Below are 20,918 nucleotides of genomic sequence, written 5' to 3'. Positions count from 1 at the left end.
GTACATTTTCCTTTGTAAACACAAATTGTTCAGCAATAAATATATATATATATATATATATATATATATATATATATATATATGCCCAAAATCTATTTTCAGTTTTCTCATGCTTAGCCATGCCTACATCGAAAACAGGCATTAAACAAAATGAATGAACAATATATCGCCATTTAACGTCCATCTTCCATGCTAGGAAGGGTTCGACGGTTTGACAGGATCCGACGAATTGGAGGACTGGTTCATGCTCCAATGTTTACTTTTCTATGGCTTAATGCCCTTCCTAATGCCATAATACCAAATCCCTTTACAGAATGTACAGGGTACTATGTTTGTGGCACCAGTACTAGTGAGGTTGCCATGTTACTCGCAAGACAAACGCACACACATAATTATACATAAAAACTGAAGCACCAAGACAGCATGAAAGCAATTAAACTGTTCAAGTTACATTTTCAACAAACATATTTTTGCCTCAGTCTGTTGGCTAAGCCAGGAGGCTCACAATAGCCAGCTAGGTGGGGAAGAGAGTATCTGTTTTTTAAAATCAAATGACTATTCATTTCATTATCTTTACATTATTTAAATCATTATTTTTCTTCAAAAAATATGTGGGTTTTTAACAACACTAGCATATTTCATGCAAACCGTTTAGTTCTTCTTTGATAGGAGAGAGCTTAATGAAGTGAAAACCACATTTTGTGAAGAGGGAAGGGCAGAGATAAATTAATCTTAAATAATGTAAAAAGAAAGTTTGATTTGATAATCGGAATAACAAGGTTGTTATTATTTAAACTAAGAAGAAAACTATAAACCCTGGTTGTTCAATGAGTCCCAGATTATTTGAAAACCAAGCAGAAAGACGAAATAAGGACCAGAATATACATGGATTTATTATTCATTGGATTAAGTTTTACCATCTGTTTTTCCTGCTAGTATGAGTTAGAGGAATATATTATCATGGCATTGTTTTACAGTCGGTTGCCCTTCCTGTTGCTAACCCTCATTATCTATTATTCAAGTAAGGAATCCGTATGGGGCCAAAGAGGGATTTGTTGATAGAGGAAATGACAACAGGCTTGACCACCTGTAGCTTAGTAGCTTTACAGGTGGAATATGCAGGATATTAAATATTTATGTCTCCACAAGACAGGTTAAACGATATGTGCTCTTTGCATTTGTGTTTGTATGTGTAGATATATGGTGTGAGTATGTGTATGTACGTGTATGTATATATATATATATATATATATATATATATATACTGAAAGAAGTTCACAGGGTGTGTATGTGTGTGTGCATGCGTATGCATGTGTACACATTTGTGTTTGTGTCTCCTTGTCTTGACAATGTGCACTAATTGTGAAAAAGAAGCATTACTGTCTTACGAATGGTGTCGTTCACTTGCAAAATCACGCCCCCCCCCCCCCCCCACTGCATTGTGCTATTTGTGTTTGAAGGACTGACAGAATTATTAACTTGCTTGGAAGCAGATGAAGATTGGTAACAAGAAGGGCATCTGGCCATAGAAAATCAGACTCAACAAATTCTGTCTGACCCATGGAGGAACAGGAAAGTGGGGGGTCAAAGCAATAACATCCTCAATTTGTTCAAAATCAATAACCATATTCAACCCTTTTAATACCATTCCACCAAAGATAGCCCTTTATTCCACGATACACATCCCTCATTTTAAAGTGATCTAAAATTATGAAACTTATTCCATCAAAATTTCATGTTAATTCATGGCCCAAACACAAGATTAATTAATGACAAAATTATTTTACTAATTTCTTCGTTATTTTCAAAATTAATTGAAATAAAGGCAGTGAATTTTCAACAGAAACAGAGTAAACAAAACAAAATAAACAAAGAAATGGCAGAGTTTTTAGAATTTCGGAAAGTGCACTTCACAGACTACTTGTTCTGGTTTGCTGCACAAGAGGACAGCTTTGCCTTTCATATTGTCATGGGTTGATTGAAAAACAACCACCAACCTACGGGAAAGGATTGGCAGAGATTGTGTTAGAGAAAAACCTGAGATGTCTTGGAGAATTGGATCTGGTTTTTTGCACAATGACATTGGTGCCAGACCACATCAATTCTAAATTCGTAGCCTTTCTCTTGGATAAGCATGAGTGGTATAGAGAGGTAGATTTGCATGCAGGAGCAAGTTCTAACCTTCTGCAAAACAACCTTGCACACACGCCAACACACACACAGATGCAAGTTATCCTTAACTGACAGAGGCCTAACACGAAATGGTTAACATTCATTCTTAAAATTTCAATTTAACTGTTGTTCTTTCTATTACTGGTAGGTTCCATCAAACAGCACCAAACAGGACCAATGTCTGATGAATATTCAAACTAGCAATAAAAGACCAAACACAGGAATAATTCTACACTAAGTGTTGTGAGGAACTGCTGATCAGTTTCCTATGGAAATGTTTCAGACAGGTGTTGGAGCAGCAAATATGGAATCGGCAAAATTTGAAATATTTCAAGGACTATTTTATTGTTTAGTTTAATAAGTTATAGACATGTTTCAACATGGCATGTAGGAAGGAGGGAAGGAGGGCTCAATCCCCATTTGTATACACACACACACACACATGCATACTTGTTTCTTTGTGTTGCTCATTTAATCTATATATAGCTTATACATTTATAAGTATACAAATCTGTGTTGTGGGTGTGGGTGTGTGTGTGTGTGTATGTATATATATATATATATATATATATATATATTTATTCGTTTAGTGAATGTGTGTATATATGTATAAACATATTTATTTATATATATATATATATATATATATATATACACACACACACACACACAGCTGAAAAGCATTAAAATAGTTAAAAGAAAATCTAGTCACCCTCAGTCTTTGACTCCACCTCCCTGTCCTCCACCACCACCACCCACCCCACATCATCTGACCCCCCCAATATCAGGGCAGGAGCCTAATACTGTATCTCAGCTTTACCAAACCTTCCCAACCCAACATCATCAATGTCTGCATTTCATTCCCTTACAAACACACAACACACTAAGGGCACCCTTTCACTTCGACTGATCCCCCCACCCTACAGCCCAAAATTAAAGAGGTGGGGTTACAGTACCCCACAGGTGTTTGATCCTAGTCGACAGTCCACCAACGAAGGGTCCGATGCCTCCCTTCTTCTGCAGTCAGCGACACATTTCACTGGTGAAGGATCTGGTCCCAATCGACCTGGTTCGAGAACACCTCTTGTTCCAACCAAAGCTCGTAGTTATGCTTGAAGTCATCACTCAGCTGCAGATTCTGTCCGAGAACACTGAGTATGCAGTTGTCTACTGGTGTGAAGTTCACGTCCGTTCCATTGGTGCCATACCGCCGGTTGTTGAACCGGTCGACACATGCCCGAAGCGCACACTCTTCAGCCTGGAAATCCCACGGTTTCGTATCCAGGTCTGCAAGCACAGAAAGCAAATCTTAAACAACATTAAAATAGACAAGGCTTTGCGTGTGTGTGTGTGTGTGTGTGTGTGTGGTGGTAAGGCAATGTATGTGTTCAGTACATGCATGTGTAGTGTGTTTGTGTGTGTAATGATAGTTTATGTGTATGTGTGTAGTGGTAGAGTGTGTGTGTGTGTGAGTAATGTATGGTACGTAATGTGTCGTAGTAGTAGTGTATGCGATGGTATGAAAAGAGTTTGTGTGTGGTTGTATGGTAGTGTGTTTGTACAGCATGTGTAATGAAGTTTATGAGTAGTTCCTAGTAGTAGAGAGTGTGTGTGTGTGTGTGTGTGTGTGTGTGTGTGCATGCAGTGTTTAGAAGTAGAGAATATGTGTAATGTATGGGTGTGTAATGTGTAGTGTGACATATAAATTGCAGTGTGAAGTGGTTGTAGTCAACAAAACATTGGAGGAGACGAAGGAGACACACAGACAACAGATAGCGTTTGGCGTTGGAACTAACTCACCATTTCCGAAAGCCCAGTCATCGTTGAGTCTATGTCGGACTTTCTGGTAAATGGCAGACATGGTTTTCATGTTGCTCTTCCTCCATTGTCGTCCGAGGTATTTGGTTTGCATTTTAAGTAGTTTCAGCACATAAAGCTGCATCATAGACTGCTTGACTGTAAGGGCGTGCTTCAGGAAGGGGTGCGACTTGAACACAACCAGCATCTGAAGAAAAACACACACACAAAACAAAACCCATTACAGCAACAACAACACAGTGTCAATTTGCAGAGAATATATCAACGAATGCCGTCCTGACCTTGACCACCACACTGGCGAGTTATTACAGTATGGTGCAGCAGTAAACATGGCTTAGCATCATGTAATAGTTGTAAATGAGCACCCCTGTCATACAAGCAGTGTCCAATCTTATGTGAAAAAACATGTCTAGACACCGAGAAATATTACTTTGCATGTAAACAAGTGAGAGCTGGTTGCAGGAAATTCCATCTAACCACACAAGCGGATAAAAGTGAACATTAAAATGAGGAGTAGGAGGAGGAGGATATTCCTAGAATAATGGTGTCTAAAGGAATGAGAATCCCAGATGAAGGAGGAAAGAGAGAAGCACTGACTCACCATAGTTCTGGCATGTTTCCATTTGATCAATTTATTCAAAATTCTCAGAAGATTGATACAGGAAAACAAGTTGCGCCAACAGAACACTTGGTCATCACCATTTTCCTGAAGAAAATACGAAGAAACAAAAAAACATTTCAGAATAAAGAATGATAAAAATGCTGTCAGCAGTTTGCCATATTGACACAACCATAGTTTATCACTGGTACCAACTGTAGGGAGATAAAATATAAAATCAGTTTTTGCAGAATTTGAACTCAAAATCCATAGAAATGGACCGAAATGAAGATGCTTTACCATCCTGACCATTCCACAACCTTTTCTTAATGTTTAGTTGTAATAATTTCTTATATTAGCACAAAGTAACATATTTGGCAAAGGGGTGGGTATCTGTGGTGCTATATGGAGGGTGGAAAGCTGGCAGAGTTGTTAGAGCATCAGATAAAACTCACTGTGTTGTTTTACTTTGGCCCTTGGCTCCATGAGTTCAAAACCCATTGAAGTCAACTTTATCTTTCATCCCTCCAAAGTTAATAAATAAACTATCAGCCCTGTACTGGGTGCAATTATTCTCCTCTTTGTCTTTCTTTTTTTCTCTAGGAGGATTGACCGTGATCAGACTTGGATGGAGATGAACTCTTCTACCAGGTCAAAAAGGAAAATGCACAAGATACATCCCCACAGCAGAAATTATCCAAAGTGTTAACAAAAAATTTCCAAAGTGTAAGTGCCGTGTCAAATTTTAAATGAAACTTAGCAAATCTTTTACTGAGACACTCCAACTGCTTTGTTAGACAAACATTAAACTGAAGTCAATTTTTAAGTGGGATGCATATTTAACCCTTTCGATACCATATTTCAGTTGAAATACATCACTTTCATTTCGCTTAATTTTGAAATTAAGGAAGAATTTAATGCATTAATTTCATCATTATTAAACGGATACTTAGAAAGTATATTATGAAATTTTGTAGGAAGGTTTAAATGTAGATCACTTTTAAATAAGAAGTTGCAATCCCACAACCACAGACAGTTCCAAGTGGTTCTGCACAAAAGGGTCAGAGTTCAAAAATCCTGGTAAAAAAATTAAGGATCCCCAATCATGGAAATGTTATACAAGTGACTTGACTTAAGTCTAATAAGTCTATAAGACGTTTAAGTTCTTGAGATTATGTTCACGTAATTACTCCTCTTCATTAGACCTGTTCTATCATTAGTGACCAATTCTATACAACAACAAATTCTGGTCCTTGTCTTAGGATATATTTCAGTGGAACTTACCAGATTTTCCCCAGTTATTTCAATTTGTTCACCAATAACACAGGAGGGGAAATCTAAAGCTACAATACTGAAAGAGAAGAAGAGAACGACACTTTTAGTGGCACCAAACGAAAAATAAAGAAGAAAGCCAAACACAGACACACACACTCACACACTCTGATATGGCAAATACAAACTTTCAAGTGCACACACACACACACACCACTTGCTACACACAAAGACACCCACCATTAATCAGATTCATAGGTAATACCCAGCCACCCTTCCTGTTCTCCTACCCTGACACATCATCACCACCCTCTTAATCTTTTTCCAGTTCTACCCTGGTCACTCCCACCCACTCGTGTATAATGTGAATAGCCATCTACCTATTCTACAACAAGAAACCCGTTGTGACACTTCCCTTCATACTCTAACCTCACAACACCAAGAATAAAAACCAGTTGAATCTATTGACGTTTCATCTTGCAAGCCACATGGAAACCTCGTTAGTGCTGGCACCATGGATAAAGCTCCCTGTACACACAGTAGAAACCCTACCAAAGCATATACTGGAGCACAATGCAGTCCTCCTGCTCATATTTTAATCCCAACAAAATGAGTTTTGTTTCTGGTTTAAATATTTTAGGTCTGGGGTAAAAAAAAAAACTCACTCCTTCAAAACACATAAAACCTGCTGGATATTTGCTGCCCCTTGTCAGCTCCCAGCATCTTCAAAGTTGGTGCTATCTCAACCATCCACATTAATAACCTCTCTTCTTTCTGTCTGTCTCTCTCTCTCATATATCAGCTGCCATGTTAACAGTGTTTCATTTCATTCCTTTAACACTGTACCTTACATCTTCAATAGATTTAACACCCAATACTATGTGTTGTGACAAATGTAAATCATTCGACCATACAATACATTCAAGGACAGATGTCCACTGCTTTTCTCTCCACCAGCATATTGTATAAACGCCATGTGTACATCTGTTGTAGCACATCGTGTGTGGTTATTGACTCCAGACAAGACATGTTTTATCTATCTTATACTTTAGTAATGCACCATCTTCATAAAATTATCCAAGGGAGTTAACCCACTGTCGACATGGATTTCAGAATGGCACCGTTCCTAAGGTTGGTTTCATTTAGTCACAAGTCATTTCAGGAACAGCAGACCAAGAGTTATCATATAGTTAGCACGTGTATATTATATAGTTAGTGTGGGATATATAGCAAACACAGAGATACCGAAATCTTAATACAGACATCGTAAAATACAGGTTGTTGTGTTTGATGTCCACCACAGAGTTCCATGTAATAATTCATTGAGACACATCAAACTGTTTATATTGAAGTAATTAGTCAACTGGTTGATTAATGAGCGAGAGGGGACATAGATGTCTATGAGAGGAATCGAGAGAGAAAGAGAGAGAGACTGAATAACCACACGAGATAAAGAGGGAGACATGGATATCTAGGAGAGAGAGAGAGAGAGAGAGAGAGAGAGAGAGAGAGAGAGAGAGAGAGAGAGATAAAGAAAGAAATAGCAATCTCTGAGAAAAATGAAGACAGGGAGAGAGCGGTGGGGAGGAGGGATGGGTATCTATCAGTTCTGCAATGGTTCAAGTGTTTAGAAAGGTGTGCAGGGAAGGAAGAAACACTGCAGGTATAGAATTAATGAAAGACTCACCTGTTTTTGGTGGCTACATACGACATAATATTCTGGTTGAAAAACTTTAAAACAAGTGGAATGCAGTTAGCAAGCACTAAATGTTGGCTCAAAAACTCAAACTGGAAAAGACAAAGAGAAAAACAGATCAATAATAATAATAATAATAATAATAATAATAATAATAATAATCCTTTCTACTAAAGGCACAAGGCCTGAAATTTGGCGAGAGGGGGATAGTTGATTACATTGACCCCCACTGTTTCACTGGTGCTTTATTTATCGACCCCGACAGCATTAAAGTCGGAAATAAAGGACATAAAATGATGATGATGGATAAATGATTGTATCTTACCTGGTAAATATGGTTCAGTTTAAAATGTTTCAGAAGCAACAACAACAGCCCTGAAATTGCTTTAGTGATAATCTCTTTGTGACGATTAATATCAATTTCTAATTTCACTGACTGTAAAACTGTCGTCCTGCAAAACATAAACACACAACACTGCAATATATATACATATATGTGTGTATATATACATATATATGTGTATATATATATATATATATATATATAGTGAATAGAGAGGGATACAATATCCTGGTGGTTACCATTCAAGAACTTAGTTATAATCCAGGTTAAGGTTAACTGTACCAAGTTGTAATGAACACCTAGAATTACTTGAGTTAAGCAATTCCACTGTATTATATCTGATGGGCAAATCCTAGGCTCACTTCTCTGGATTATGAATATCTAACTAAGTTTATATCCAATACTCTAACAATGAATACAGAGATTAATGCAGCTATAAAATTATTTTTGGTTATTTCTGCAACCAATTACAGCATTTTTGATTTTAAATTTGTCCAACACATGTTTCTACTGCAGAGACATGTAGTAATTGCATTTGCATCCGTTTACTTTTTAACAAGCCATTAATCTAAGCATCTTAATTCAAGGTCCACCCACTGACATGGACTGAAGCAAACTAGGCGTATGTAGATTTTGCTAGGGACATATTTGGCAGGGGACGAGTTTTTGAGTGCAAAGGATGAGGGAGGAAGGTTAGACTGTTATGATGTTGACTTTCTGCTGTCCCTAGGTTTGAATTTTCTAGGAGCCAGAATGATAGGTCTTTAATTAGATCAGATTGTATTTTTTTTTTAAGAAACACTAACTTCAAGTAAAATGGGAATTAGTGAATTTAGGTGTTGCATACTGTTATTGGTCACTAATTTACATAAAATTAAAATAGAAACATTTAAATAAGTAGAACTTACTTTGTGAGGTGAACCTCAATGTTTGTTTTTACAATTCATTTCTTTCTACTCACTTTAAATCCTCAGCATTCAAGTCCTCTGTCTCACTACCCTGCAGCATCACATTTCATACATAAGTATCATACAATTGGTCCTTCACTGACAGAGAGACCCTTTATTACCAGTAGAGGTTACAACTCCTTAAACTTTGTCTATCCAGTTTCAATTCTGATTATTAGGTGTTGGAAACACCTGCTGCCACTGACAATCAGGTTACCTGGATAACTAAAGTTACCAACTACAACACACACATACATAACCTGATATATATATATATATATATATATATATATATATACACACACACACACACACATTGTCACATGCACTTTATGTTATACACTGTCATATGCAATCTGTACACCAGACATATTTTAGTGATAACCTGATACTTTGTTAACAATAAAGAACAACTGAATTGCAATCACCACTGCAACTGCTGGCAACCCTATGCGATGACTGCTGCTGTTATTAATAATAATAATAATCTTTTCTAGGATAAGCACAAGGCATGAGATTTGGGGGGAGGCACTTACTTGATTACATTGACCCCCAAGTGCTTAATTGGCACATATTATCAGCCGTAAAATGATAAAAAGCAAAGTCGACCTCCATGCTATTTGAACTCAGAATGTTAAGCTACAAGAAATGCCTCTGATCATTTTACCCACAGCAATGACAATTCTGCCAGCTCACAAGGCCTCAAATTTGGAGGGAAGGGGCAAGTCACTTACATTGACCCCAGTGTTTCACGTAAAGGGAGATAACTAAGTACACTCAGCACACACAGACAATTCTGAATCCTTTCTATTATAGGCACAAGGCCTGAAAAAAAATTTGGGGGGGGGGGTGACCACATCGATCCCAAAAGGATGAAAGGCAAAGTCAACCTCGTCGGAATTTGAACTCAAAATGTAGTGACAGGCTAAATGCCACTAAGCATTTCACCCAGCGTGCTAACAGTTCTGCCAGCTCACCAACAATAACAACAACAACAATAATCCTTTCTACCATAGGCACAAAGCTTGAAATTTTGGAGGGAAAGGGCAAACCAACTGAACTGCAGCACTCAAATGGGGTTTTTTTATGGACCCTGAGAGGAGAAAGGCAAAACAACCTTGGTCAAATTTGAACTCAGGATGAAGAGAGCTGGAAGAAAGATGACACAGCATTTTATCTCATACCCTTACAAATGTGCCATCTTGACACATGACTAGTAAATATTGGGGGGGGGGGCGAGGTATTTGACTGGTATTTATTTTATCAAGCTTGGAGGTATAAAAGGTAACAAATAACAACAATAACAATTCTTTCTACTATAGAAATTAGGACCAAAATATTTTAGGGGAGGACATTAGATAATTATATTGAGCCCATTACTCAAATGGTATTTATTTCATGGACCCTGAAAGGACAAAAGGCAAACTGGACATGAGTGGAATTTGAACTCAGGATACAGAGATGGATGCATTTTGTCCAGTGCGCCAATGGTTCTGCTGGCTTGACATATTAATAATGATGATGATGATGATGCCAGCCAAGAATATGATAAATTTGCCAAATATAAAGACCTAGAAATTGAAATAAGCAGGATGTGGCACTGGAAGACAAATAATACGAGCAGTGACTGAAGCACCAGGAATCAAAAAAAAAAAAAGAGCGATTTCCTTGAAAAAAAAAATAACAGGAAAACCTAACAGGAAATCCAGAAAATACTAATCACAACAACTCACATTCTACATAAATTCTTGTCTTTGCAACCTATATTCTCAAAACCATTTGTTTTTTTTTGGTTTTGAACTGAGAAAAGAAGGCCAACAGAACTTGAAGCTGTTTTGAACAATAACATTACACTACAATGCCTGCTCTGTGTGACTGGTTGCCATTCAGCAGGAATTATGTTGTCTAGCTGATAGCATAGGATAATAAATGATAATAATAACAACACTTTCTCATTTTGGGCACATGGTCAGAAAATGTGAGGGGTGGGGATGTAAGTTGACACTAGCGGAAGTTGAACCCAGGTCATAAAAATGAACGAAATGCTGTGAAGCATTTTGCCTGGCAAGGTAACAATTTTGCCAACTCGCCTGCCTTAATAACAATAACAATAACAATAATAATAATGATACAGACAAAAGAAACATGAGGAGAGAGAGAGGTAAAAAAAAAAGGTGGCAACCTTATGTTTTGGGCATCTGGCTCTTGATCATTTGTGAGGTGGCTGGAATGGAAGGAAGGAAGGAAAGTTAATGAACATACAATGATATACAGATAAATGGTGGTGGATGGTGGTGATGTGGTGGGCTTCATGAGGGTATGACTGTTAGTTAGAGAGAGAGAGTGTGTAAGTGGTGGTAGTAATGACAGTAGGGATTACAGAGCTGGTTCAGCAGTGTGCTTATACAAGTAATAGTAACATTGAAGTGGTAGTAGTAATAGTTGTAGTGATGGTGATAGTGGTGGTGGTTGGCTAGTTTATATTCTTGCTGCTGCTGCCCAGTTTAACAGCTGAATGGTGATGTGGTGGGCTTCATGACAGTGCTAATGTTAAGGTAAGAGAAAAGTTTTAGTGTTGTAGAATATATGTAACAACCAGAAAAAGATGAGATATGAAATAAAAAGTAGGGATTTATATTGATAGCCCAGTATATTACTGGTAGATGGTTTAATCAACTCCAGATGAAAGACAGACAAATCATAAAATTTTTAAACTCACGGCAGAACATCAGTGAGGATATTGATGGATTCTGATTTTGTTTTTGAAGTAGGACAAGCTGCCAGGAGTATCTTGAGGAGAGCAATCTGGAAGAGATAAAACACGTGAGTATATATATGTTAGGTTTGGATAGAAACTTTGGGATACAGTAACTGTATGCCAGTGTAGGAGGAGGGGGGAGAGAGAAATAACTATATATAACCAGTTAAGGTATATATATATATAGATATATATATATATATATATATATATATATCGTTGCTATTATGCAAAAGTGTCGTAAGTCCAAAATGTTGCCTTTTTTCAAAAAACAAAAAAAATAGTTTCACCATTCCATAGCAAAACTGTTTTACTACGCTTTGACAATTTTTGATTATCTTGGCATCTGAAGCAACTGGAGATACGATAGTTTGACCAAAAGAACTGGCTATTGCAAGCAAAAGTAAATATTGAAAGAAACACATTTGGCCAATTTTGGACATACGACAGTTTAACATAATAGCAACGAGAGAGAGAGAGAGAGAGAGAGAGAGAGAGAGAGAGAGAGAGAGAGAGAGATACACACACACACACACACACATATATGCTGTGTAATGTCTGTAAAACCAATAAAGGTGTTGATACTTACACTATACTGTGGTAGACTTGGAAGAAGGGCCTGGTACAAGAGTTCAGTGGGGGTGTTGGGGATTTCTTTTTCTGGCTGCAACAGAAATGAAAAGAAATTGTAAAAAAAAAAAAAAAATCAACAACATTTTTTGATTCAGGCTCAAAGACTGCAATTTCCAGGGGATGGGGGAACATCCGATACCACTGATCCAGTAATTACTGGTACCTTACTTTTTCAACCCTGGAAATATTAAAGGAAAAGCTGACCTTGAAAGAATTTGAACTCAGAGCATAAAGGGACAGAAGAAAACACCACAAGGCATTTTTTCAAATGCTCTAATGTATTTTCCCTGTTTCTCCTCTCATGTGATATAAATGAGTAATTATGCATAACTGAGTAATTAGATATGAGTAATTATGCACAACTGAGTAATTAGGCATAAATGAGTAATGAGACATAAATGAGTAATTAGACATATATGAGTAACCAGGTACAAATGAGTGCTTATGCACAACTGAGCAATCAGGCATAAATGAGTAATTATGCACAACTGAGTAATTAGATATAAATAATTATGCTGAGTACTTAGATATAAATGAGCAATTATGCGTAAAAGAGTAATCAGATATGAGTAATTTAGAAATACTATGTGACTGAGTAATCTTTTTTATTTTACTTTGCAACTTTCTAAACTTCTGAACACATCTCTTTAGTTTCCACTGGACAATCTTTGTGAATCCCTGGGGATCTGTGGCCCCTGGTTAAGCACTACTGAGACAGAAACCGTCGACAGCCCCACTAATAGGGATTAGAACAACATAGCTATTAGCAGACTTATATAATATCTAATAATGATTTCCATTTTTTTTTTTTTAAGAAGGACAGACTTGGCATCGGAAATGAAAATGAAGAAAACTTACCATGGAAAATGGATTTTTTGCAATTTCATCCTCTCGTTTGATTTGCAATTCAGACAGAGAGATGTACAAGTGCTGTAAAACAAGAACAAAAAATATTGGTATAAAACAGTTTAGAAGCTTTACATGCAGGGGGGGGGGGGGCATTATATAATATATATATATCACTAAATATATTTTTTATATATTGCATACCAAATGCACAAGATAAAAGAGTTTGTAAGCAGGCACTTAACAGGTCAGAAATAACAGTCAAGTTTTCCTCAAACCACACCCTATCATTTTAAAAGAAGCTGAAACCATTCTATAATCTTGATCAGGATGGTCATGGCTAAAACACCTTTGACCATAGGTCTGTCAGATAAGGACTAGAATTAATAGGATTGGCAACAAAAAAAAAAGGGGTAAAAGCAACTTACTTCACGGAGCACCTTGACTCCTTCGTGAATTGGCTGTGGAAGACCAGCCAAAGAACTGTGATCACCTTTTACTTGAAAACCAACAAATTTGGCTCTGGTCTGGTCCAAAAACAATTCCAGATCTTTTAACCTGTTGAAACAAAAAACAGAAGAGAATGTCTTTTACATTCATCTACATTTCACACACTATCAACAGTTTGGTTAGCTTTGACAGACAACACCTCATATTTGCAATGCTGGCTTCATAACCCAAAGACTAACAAGTCTTTCACACCAATTACATTCCACATGACAGTGCGTGGCCAAGTGGTTAGGGTGTTGCACTCATAATCATGAGGAAGTGAGTTTGATTCCCGGATCAGGCTGTGTGTTGTGTTCTTGAGCAAGACACTTCATTTCATGTTGCTCCAGTCCATTCAGTAGTAAATGGACTGGCCTTCCAATCAAGGAGAACGTTGGCCTGTTGGCCTAGCCAGTGGGGTGGTAACATTTGAAAGCTAAAGAAACGATGCAAAGTGCACTGTGATCAGCGATGTACAACAACGTCTGATAGTCTGGTCGATCACATGTTACTGTGCATACCCTGGTTTTGAAATAGATACACCATGTCCCTACACATTGTGAGAAATAATTAAAAGCATGGATGACAGAAAAGGGAAAAACTTAGCATAAAACCACTAGTATCACACACACACACACACACAAATCTAGAGACACTCAACCTTAGACAATCATAAGGAGATACTTACACACATTTGGAGACAACACACCACACATCTGGAAATGTGATCTTTCATACACAAACAGAAATCACTCACACACACACCCATACAAATGGAACCACATGCACACACACACAGAACTACTCTTACACACACAGAACTGCTCACAAACACACACCCATACAAATGAAACCACACACACACACACACACACACGGAACTACCCCCACACACATACAAACATACCTCAACAACTACAAGTGAAGAGAAACTCTACCTGCCCCTTCCCCGCCCACAACCTCTGCCTACCCCTTCCCTGCCGCCAATTATCCAAACTTTGGTTACTCACCTCACTTTTGGTTTCCATGGCAAACATTTGGCCGTAGTCGTAGTGACTAACGGTGGTGGTGTTGAGAGTGGTCGTGGTGGTTTTGGTGGCATTGTGTCATCATCTTCGTCGTCGTCCTCATCTGTCGTAGCGGGGCTGCCATCAGATGAGAGCAGGTCGTCATCAGCGCGATGCTGCTGTTCTCCGTTGCCTCCAATGGTACCGGTGTTGTTGTTGTTGTTGCCGTTGTTCTCGTAGCCATCGAGGCTGATCTGTTTCAGCAAACTCTGCAGGTTTTATCATTCAAAAAAAAAGGAAAAAAAAAAAAAAAAAAGGCGAACCCCGACCCCAGAGAAGAAGAAAGAAAAAAAGGGAGAGAGAAAAAAAAAGGCGAACCCCGACCCCAGAGAAGAAGAAAGAAAAAAAGGGAGAGAGAAAAAAAAAGGCGAACCCCGACCCCAAAGAAGAAAGAAAAAAAGGGTGAGAAAAAAAACAGGATGAAATACAGACCCACCCACACCCGTATATGTTGTCATCCACCGCCAACCAGTGGGGGGAGGGGGAATGGAGAGAGAGAGAGAGAGAGAGAGAGAGAGAGAGAGAGGAAGAGAGCAGATGGTATTAGTGGAAGAGAGGATGACAGGGAAAGAAAGAGAGAGAGAGAAATATTATGGAAAAAAAATAGAAATTAATAAAAAGGAGGGTGAGTGGTGAGGAGTAGGAGGGATGTTAGGGCAAGAAGAGGAGGAGGAGGAGGAGGAGGAGGTAAAAAGGTTAAAAAAAGCAAGCCAGAAGAAAAAAAAATAAAAGAAAAAAGAAAAAAAAGAAGCAAGATAAGATAGAGGCAGGCCAAGCAAAGGTTGTGACAACAACAACAAAAACAAAATTGAAATTGTTTTTTAAATAAATCAATAAAAACAAATGAAAAAATATTTTTTTAAATCCACAGCATTAACAACAACAACAACAAAGTGAATAAGAAGAAGAATAAGAATAAAAACAACAAGAACAATTGTTTCAAATTTTGGCACAATGCCAGCAATTTTAAGGAGAAGGGGGGTAAGCTGATTACACTGACCCCCACTAAGTGGCTGGTCCTTTATTCTATTGACTTCAAAAGGATGAAAGGCAAAGTTGACCTCAGTGGTATTTGAACTCAGAACGTTAAGAGTCGGAAGAAATATTGCTGAGCACGTATTCTACCATTCTACAATTCTGCCAATCAACAATAATAATCCTTTCTACTGTAGGCACAAGGCCTGGATTTTAAGGGGAGGGGGGATAGTCAATCACATCAACTCCAGTACTCGACTGGTACTTCATTTATCGACCCCGAATGGATGAAGGGCAAAGCTGACCTTGGTGCAATTTTGAACTCGGGACATAGCGAAATACCACTAAGCATTTTGCCTGGCATGCTAACAGTTCTGCCAGCTCACCACCTTCACAACAACAACAACAACAATAGTAATAGTAATAATGGTTTCAAATTTAGGGATAAGGCCAGCAAGTTTAGGGAGAGGAAGGGTGCTGATTGATTCTATCAATCTTGGTACTTGACTGGTACTTGACTGGTACTTTGTTTTATCAATCCCTAAAGAGTGAAAGGCAAAGTCGGTTTTGGTGGAATTTGAACTCAAAACGTGACGAGCCGGATGAAACGCTGCCAAGCATTTGGTCTGATGGTTGTGTCAGCTCACATCCGTAATAATAAAAAATTTCACTTGGACATGTCTGTCCATAAATATGTGTGTGTAGGCATGGCTGAACCAATGAGGTTTCAGGTTCAGTCCCACTGTGCAGTACCTTGTTCAAGTGTGCTGCACTATAGCCCTAGGCTGATCAATCATGACTGGATTTGATAGATGGAAACTGAAAGGACAGCTGCACATGCGCACACGTGTGTGATCACTGGTACCCTTATTCACAGTTCATCTTCCGTGCTGGCATGGGTTGGACAGTTTGATTTGATGAGTGAAAAGACATCATGCTCCAGTGTCTGCTTAGACATGATCTCAAGGGCTGGACATCCTTCTTAATGCCAACCACCTTACAAAGGGCACTGGGTGCTTTTCTTTGGCACTAGCACAAGTTAAAATTCACCTTGTAACTTACAAATCAAGGGACTTAAAGTGATCCCTATAATTGAAAGAATATAATATAATATATATATATATATATATATATATATATATATATATCATCCATCATCATTTAAGGTTCCTGTTTTCTATGCTGGCAAGAACTGGATGGTGTAACAGGATCTGATGGGTCCAAGGGACTGGATTGTGCTCCAGCCGTCTGGTTTGGCATGGTTTCTATGGCTGGATGCCCCCCTTAATGCCAGCCACTTTCCAGTGAGGATTGGGTGCATTTCTCATGTCACACACACTAATAAGGGTCACCACGCAGCTCACAAGACTACAGGGTCCAAGAAGTTGGGCGTGTCTTTATGTCAGGAGATGAGGGTTACATGTATGTGTGTGTGTGTGTGTGTATGCATGCGCGTGCACAGGTATATATAAACATTGTGTGTTTCCATATGCATGTATAAATACACTCACACACACAATGTATATGCATGCATATATGTGTGTGTGAATATACATATACATACACACACAAGCGTGTAGAGTTTGTTGTGAGACATAAAAAGATAAAAACAAAAAGTTGAAAGTAAAAAAAATAATAATAATTAAAAAAAAAAAAACAATGTTTATTATGAAACAATTCAGTTATTTGTTGTCCATGTGGAGATGGACAAATAGTAAAAATAAATAGAAAACAACAACAAAACAGCCAAAAAGCAACAACAACAAGTTTCAGCTCATACATTTCAGCTGATTACATGCTTCTTAATCATTTAAGTTCATCTATTTTGTCATTGCAACAATAAAAATGACATTTATTACAACAAGTATTTCAATCTTCTGTTCTGTGGCAAATATGGCTCTGTTTGTATCGTTCACCCAACCCAAGACTTCTCTTGGTTCTAGGATGCAAAATTTCCTGTTTAAAAACGGTTGAAACAAAACCCTTCCATTCATGATTCCAAACACCAGATTGACAATGGAAAAGTCGAGCAACTTCGTCCTTGTTTTCAAAACTGATTGAAGCTGGTATTCTTCTATTTGTTTCAGTCATCTGATAGTGGCCATGCTGGAGCACTGCCTTTAGTCGAGCAAATCGACCCCAGGACTTATTCTTTGTAAACCTGGTAATTACTCTATCAGTCTCTTTTGCCAAACCGCTAAGTTATGGAGACATAGACATGCCAACATTGGTTGTCAAGTGATAGTGGAGGGACAGACACACACACACACACATATATATATATATATATATATATATATATATATATATATATATATATATTATATATACACACACACACACACATATGACGGGCTTCTTCTAGTTTCCGTCTAACAAATCCACTCATAAGGCTTTGGTCAGCCCGAGGCTATAGTAGAAGACACTTGCCCAAGGTGGCACACAGTGGGACTGAACCTGGAACCATGTGGTTGGTAAGCAAGCTACTTACCACACAGCCACTCCTGGTAACAAAACAGTTAAACCTAGGATGGGACAAAATCTATGAATGCCCAAAGTGTCTATTTCCTATGTTCAATGACCCTAAGACCCACTCACTATCTCTCTCTCTCTCTCTCTCTCCTGAACATATATCTTTCATCCTTAATAATCTATCAGAACTTTTGTTTGACCCTTATTATACTAACTGCAAAGTATATGGTGGCTGCATGGTGTGAATAACACCATACCCTCAATATTTTGGCATTAAGGTTTATGCTTTAATCCTGTGTCATTAGACTGACAACCCTTCTTTCTGTTGTCAGTACGCAAGAAGCTTCTTTAGTTATCTAGTCACCATCTCAAGATATAGTGGTCATCCAGTCAGGATCTAATTTCTTAGAGGATCAAGGACAGAACTTAACTTCTGGGTAACAAACAGCCCACTAAACTCACTGCCAGTACGCAATTTTTATCAAATATACAAAGAATCTACTCAGAGGGTGTAGAATGTCAATGCCGCAAAGAGAAAATAATTGATACATCCCCACCAATCGGACACTCTTAGACCCTAAATACTTTACTCAACATATTAAGAAAAAAACACACAAACACATGCACCTTCACCCCCCCCCCCCCCTGAAGTGGTCCAACTACAGATGCATACATCTTAATGCAGAAGTAAATAAATGAAATATAATTTTGGAAACAATGACAATAACAACAATGAAGCAGTGGATTGAACAACAACAAGGTAGACTTAGAAGCTAAATAAACACACACAATGAAATGGTGGGGGGGGGGGGGTGTAGACAAAAGGAAATGTAAGTGTCCAAGGGGTTATATTTCACAAAGTGTTCAGGTGCCAATGAAATACAGAAATAAACCTCTACATACACAAACAAATTTAAAAGTGAACTCAATACATGCGTGCACTCTGAGAGCATCATCAGTGGTTACTTATGAGGAGAGTATGAGGAGGAGGAGGAGATCTGCCTGAATTATACATGAACCACAATATCTAGCCAACAATTACAACAACTGTGAATGTAAAATATATATATATATATATATATATATATATATAATACAATATTAGGATAAAGACTTTATAAGAATTTATCAAGTAGTTAGCGTGAAAAACCTCATAAGGAAAAAAAACCATCATTTTTTTTTCCATAAATATATTTAATTTATATAAGGGCATTACTATACAATAATGCCTCATACTCAGAGGGACTCCATAAGTCAAAACTACCAAAATAAGCACATTTTTACCGATCGCGAGGGAATGCAACTTTCAAAGCTAACCTCCTAAAAACTTTTAGCTTAACGGTAAACCAATGGTTTCATAATCAACGCAGTAAGCTGTATCTTTTATTCATCAGTACACGTATGGTCAAGATACATAAAAATAAACAAAAATCAACATACCCTGACGAACACTCCACGTATTAAGCATGGTACATAGACGATTGTTCATCACTATATATCCATGAATATTCGTTTATTTGTTTCAGTCGAGGAAATCGACCCCAGGACTTATTCTTTGTAAGTTTAGTACTTTATTCTGTCCAGCTCTTTTGCCAAACCGCTAGGTTACAGGGATGTAAACACACCAGCATTGGTTGTCAAGCGATGTTGGGGGGGGGGGGGGGGTCAAACACACAAAAAAAAAAGAGTTTTCTCCCTTGCATTAAAGGCTCCCTCACTTCCATCATCACGAATGTACACAAAGTTAACATGATTCTTATGAGGTTGTGTGTTTCAGGACTGGTTGGCCTATGCCAACCACTGTAGTAGTCTGTCATACAGGAAATTAAGACCTCAAGTAGATACAGTTACACTGAAGAATGTAAAAAGTCTGCTATTATGGCCTTGAGTTCTCTTTATCGAGGAAGATTACACTAGCAGCACATACAATTCACTCTTCTTTAACTTTCTCAATAAAAAACCCTAGTTTGAAATATTGAACCCTTTGCTTTCATCCAAATAAACACAATTATTTTAAATTACCATAAACATATGCTTAAATAGATCTATATATCTTTTTTTTTAGTAACAGTGACTCAACTTCATATGGCAAAGTTTTGTGGATTTGAACGATGCATCTACCTCATCACATATCACGAACCGAGATGCTGGCATTGCACATGTCCATAAAAATTTAAGTCATATGGAGCCGAGTCAAACTGTTATTAAATGATGTAACTCCTACCAAATGGGTTGAGTGCCACTTTCTTTCATTTGTTCACTTACTCATGTATGTATATATTTGTGGGTTAACAAGGCTACGAATGGTTTCATGTGAAGGAGAATCTCTTAACAATTATGAAGCCTGGCACATGGAAATGTGGGTACTAATCTCCATTTTGGATGAGAATACACAAAGTTACCCGAGATGCATAGATTTCAGAATGAATAAATAAATAAATAAATAAATATAGAGATCGTGGGAGGTAACTTATAAGGAAATCTATTTTTTTTTCCTTATAAGTTACCTCCTGTTTATCCTGAAATCCCATACAGTTTTGTGTAACTTCATGTATTCTTGTCCAAAATGGATAGGAGTACCAACATTCCAATGTGATAGGCTTGATAACTGTTGAGAAATTTCTCACCTGAAACCATTGGTAGTCTTGTTAAAGAATATTTATCCACTAATGTGGTACTGAGCACTCATTCTCACTGCTTGATATTAGCACACACATATATACACACATACACATATGTATATGGCTATTCCATTAGTAAACTGATAATTAAATAGAAATATATAATTATAGAAGAGTAACGTTAACAATAAGGCAGAGAATAAAGAAGCCA

General features: G+C 37.7%; 1 protein-coding gene across 2 annotated transcripts in view; it reads right to left on the bottom strand.

The window, feature by feature from the left end:
- Positions 1 to 875: 875 nt before the first annotated feature.
- LOC106874354 (striatin-interacting protein 1 homolog) overlaps positions 876 to 20,918 on the bottom strand; it is a 30,239-nt gene continuing 10,196 nt past the window's right edge. Inside the window, exons 10-21 of one of the 2 annotated variants that reach the window (XM_014922065.3) lie at positions 14,583 to 14,833; positions 13,512 to 13,641; positions 13,096 to 13,167; positions 12,194 to 12,268; positions 11,566 to 11,651; positions 11,029 to 11,070; positions 7,882 to 8,008; positions 7,548 to 7,648; positions 5,873 to 5,939; positions 4,592 to 4,696; positions 3,973 to 4,177; positions 876 to 3,459 (exon numbers count right to left, since the gene is read on the bottom strand). In XM_014922065.3, the coding sequence (XP_014777551.1) occupies positions 3,209 to 3,459; positions 3,973 to 4,177; positions 4,592 to 4,696; positions 5,873 to 5,939; positions 7,548 to 7,648; positions 7,882 to 8,008; positions 11,029 to 11,070; positions 11,566 to 11,651; positions 12,194 to 12,268; positions 13,096 to 13,167; positions 13,512 to 13,641; positions 14,583 to 14,833 (1,512 nt within the window). In that variant the 3' untranslated portion in view covers positions 876 to 3,208. Of the gene's footprint in view, positions 3,460 to 3,972; positions 4,178 to 4,591; positions 4,697 to 5,872; positions 5,940 to 7,547; positions 7,649 to 7,881; positions 8,009 to 11,028; positions 11,071 to 11,565; positions 11,652 to 12,193; positions 12,269 to 13,095; positions 13,168 to 13,511; positions 13,642 to 14,582; positions 14,849 to 20,918 lie in introns of both variants that reach the window. The other variant, XM_014922064.3, reaches the window with a different exon arrangement.

Source organism: Octopus bimaculoides, chromosome 20 (assembly GCF_046866305.1).
Source record: "Octopus bimaculoides isolate indiv1 chromosome 20, ASM4686630v1, whole genome shotgun sequence".
Taxonomy (NCBI): domain Eukaryota; kingdom Metazoa; phylum Mollusca; class Cephalopoda; order Octopoda; family Octopodidae; genus Octopus; species Octopus bimaculoides.
This window is presented reverse-complemented; position numbering and strand designations above follow the sequence as displayed.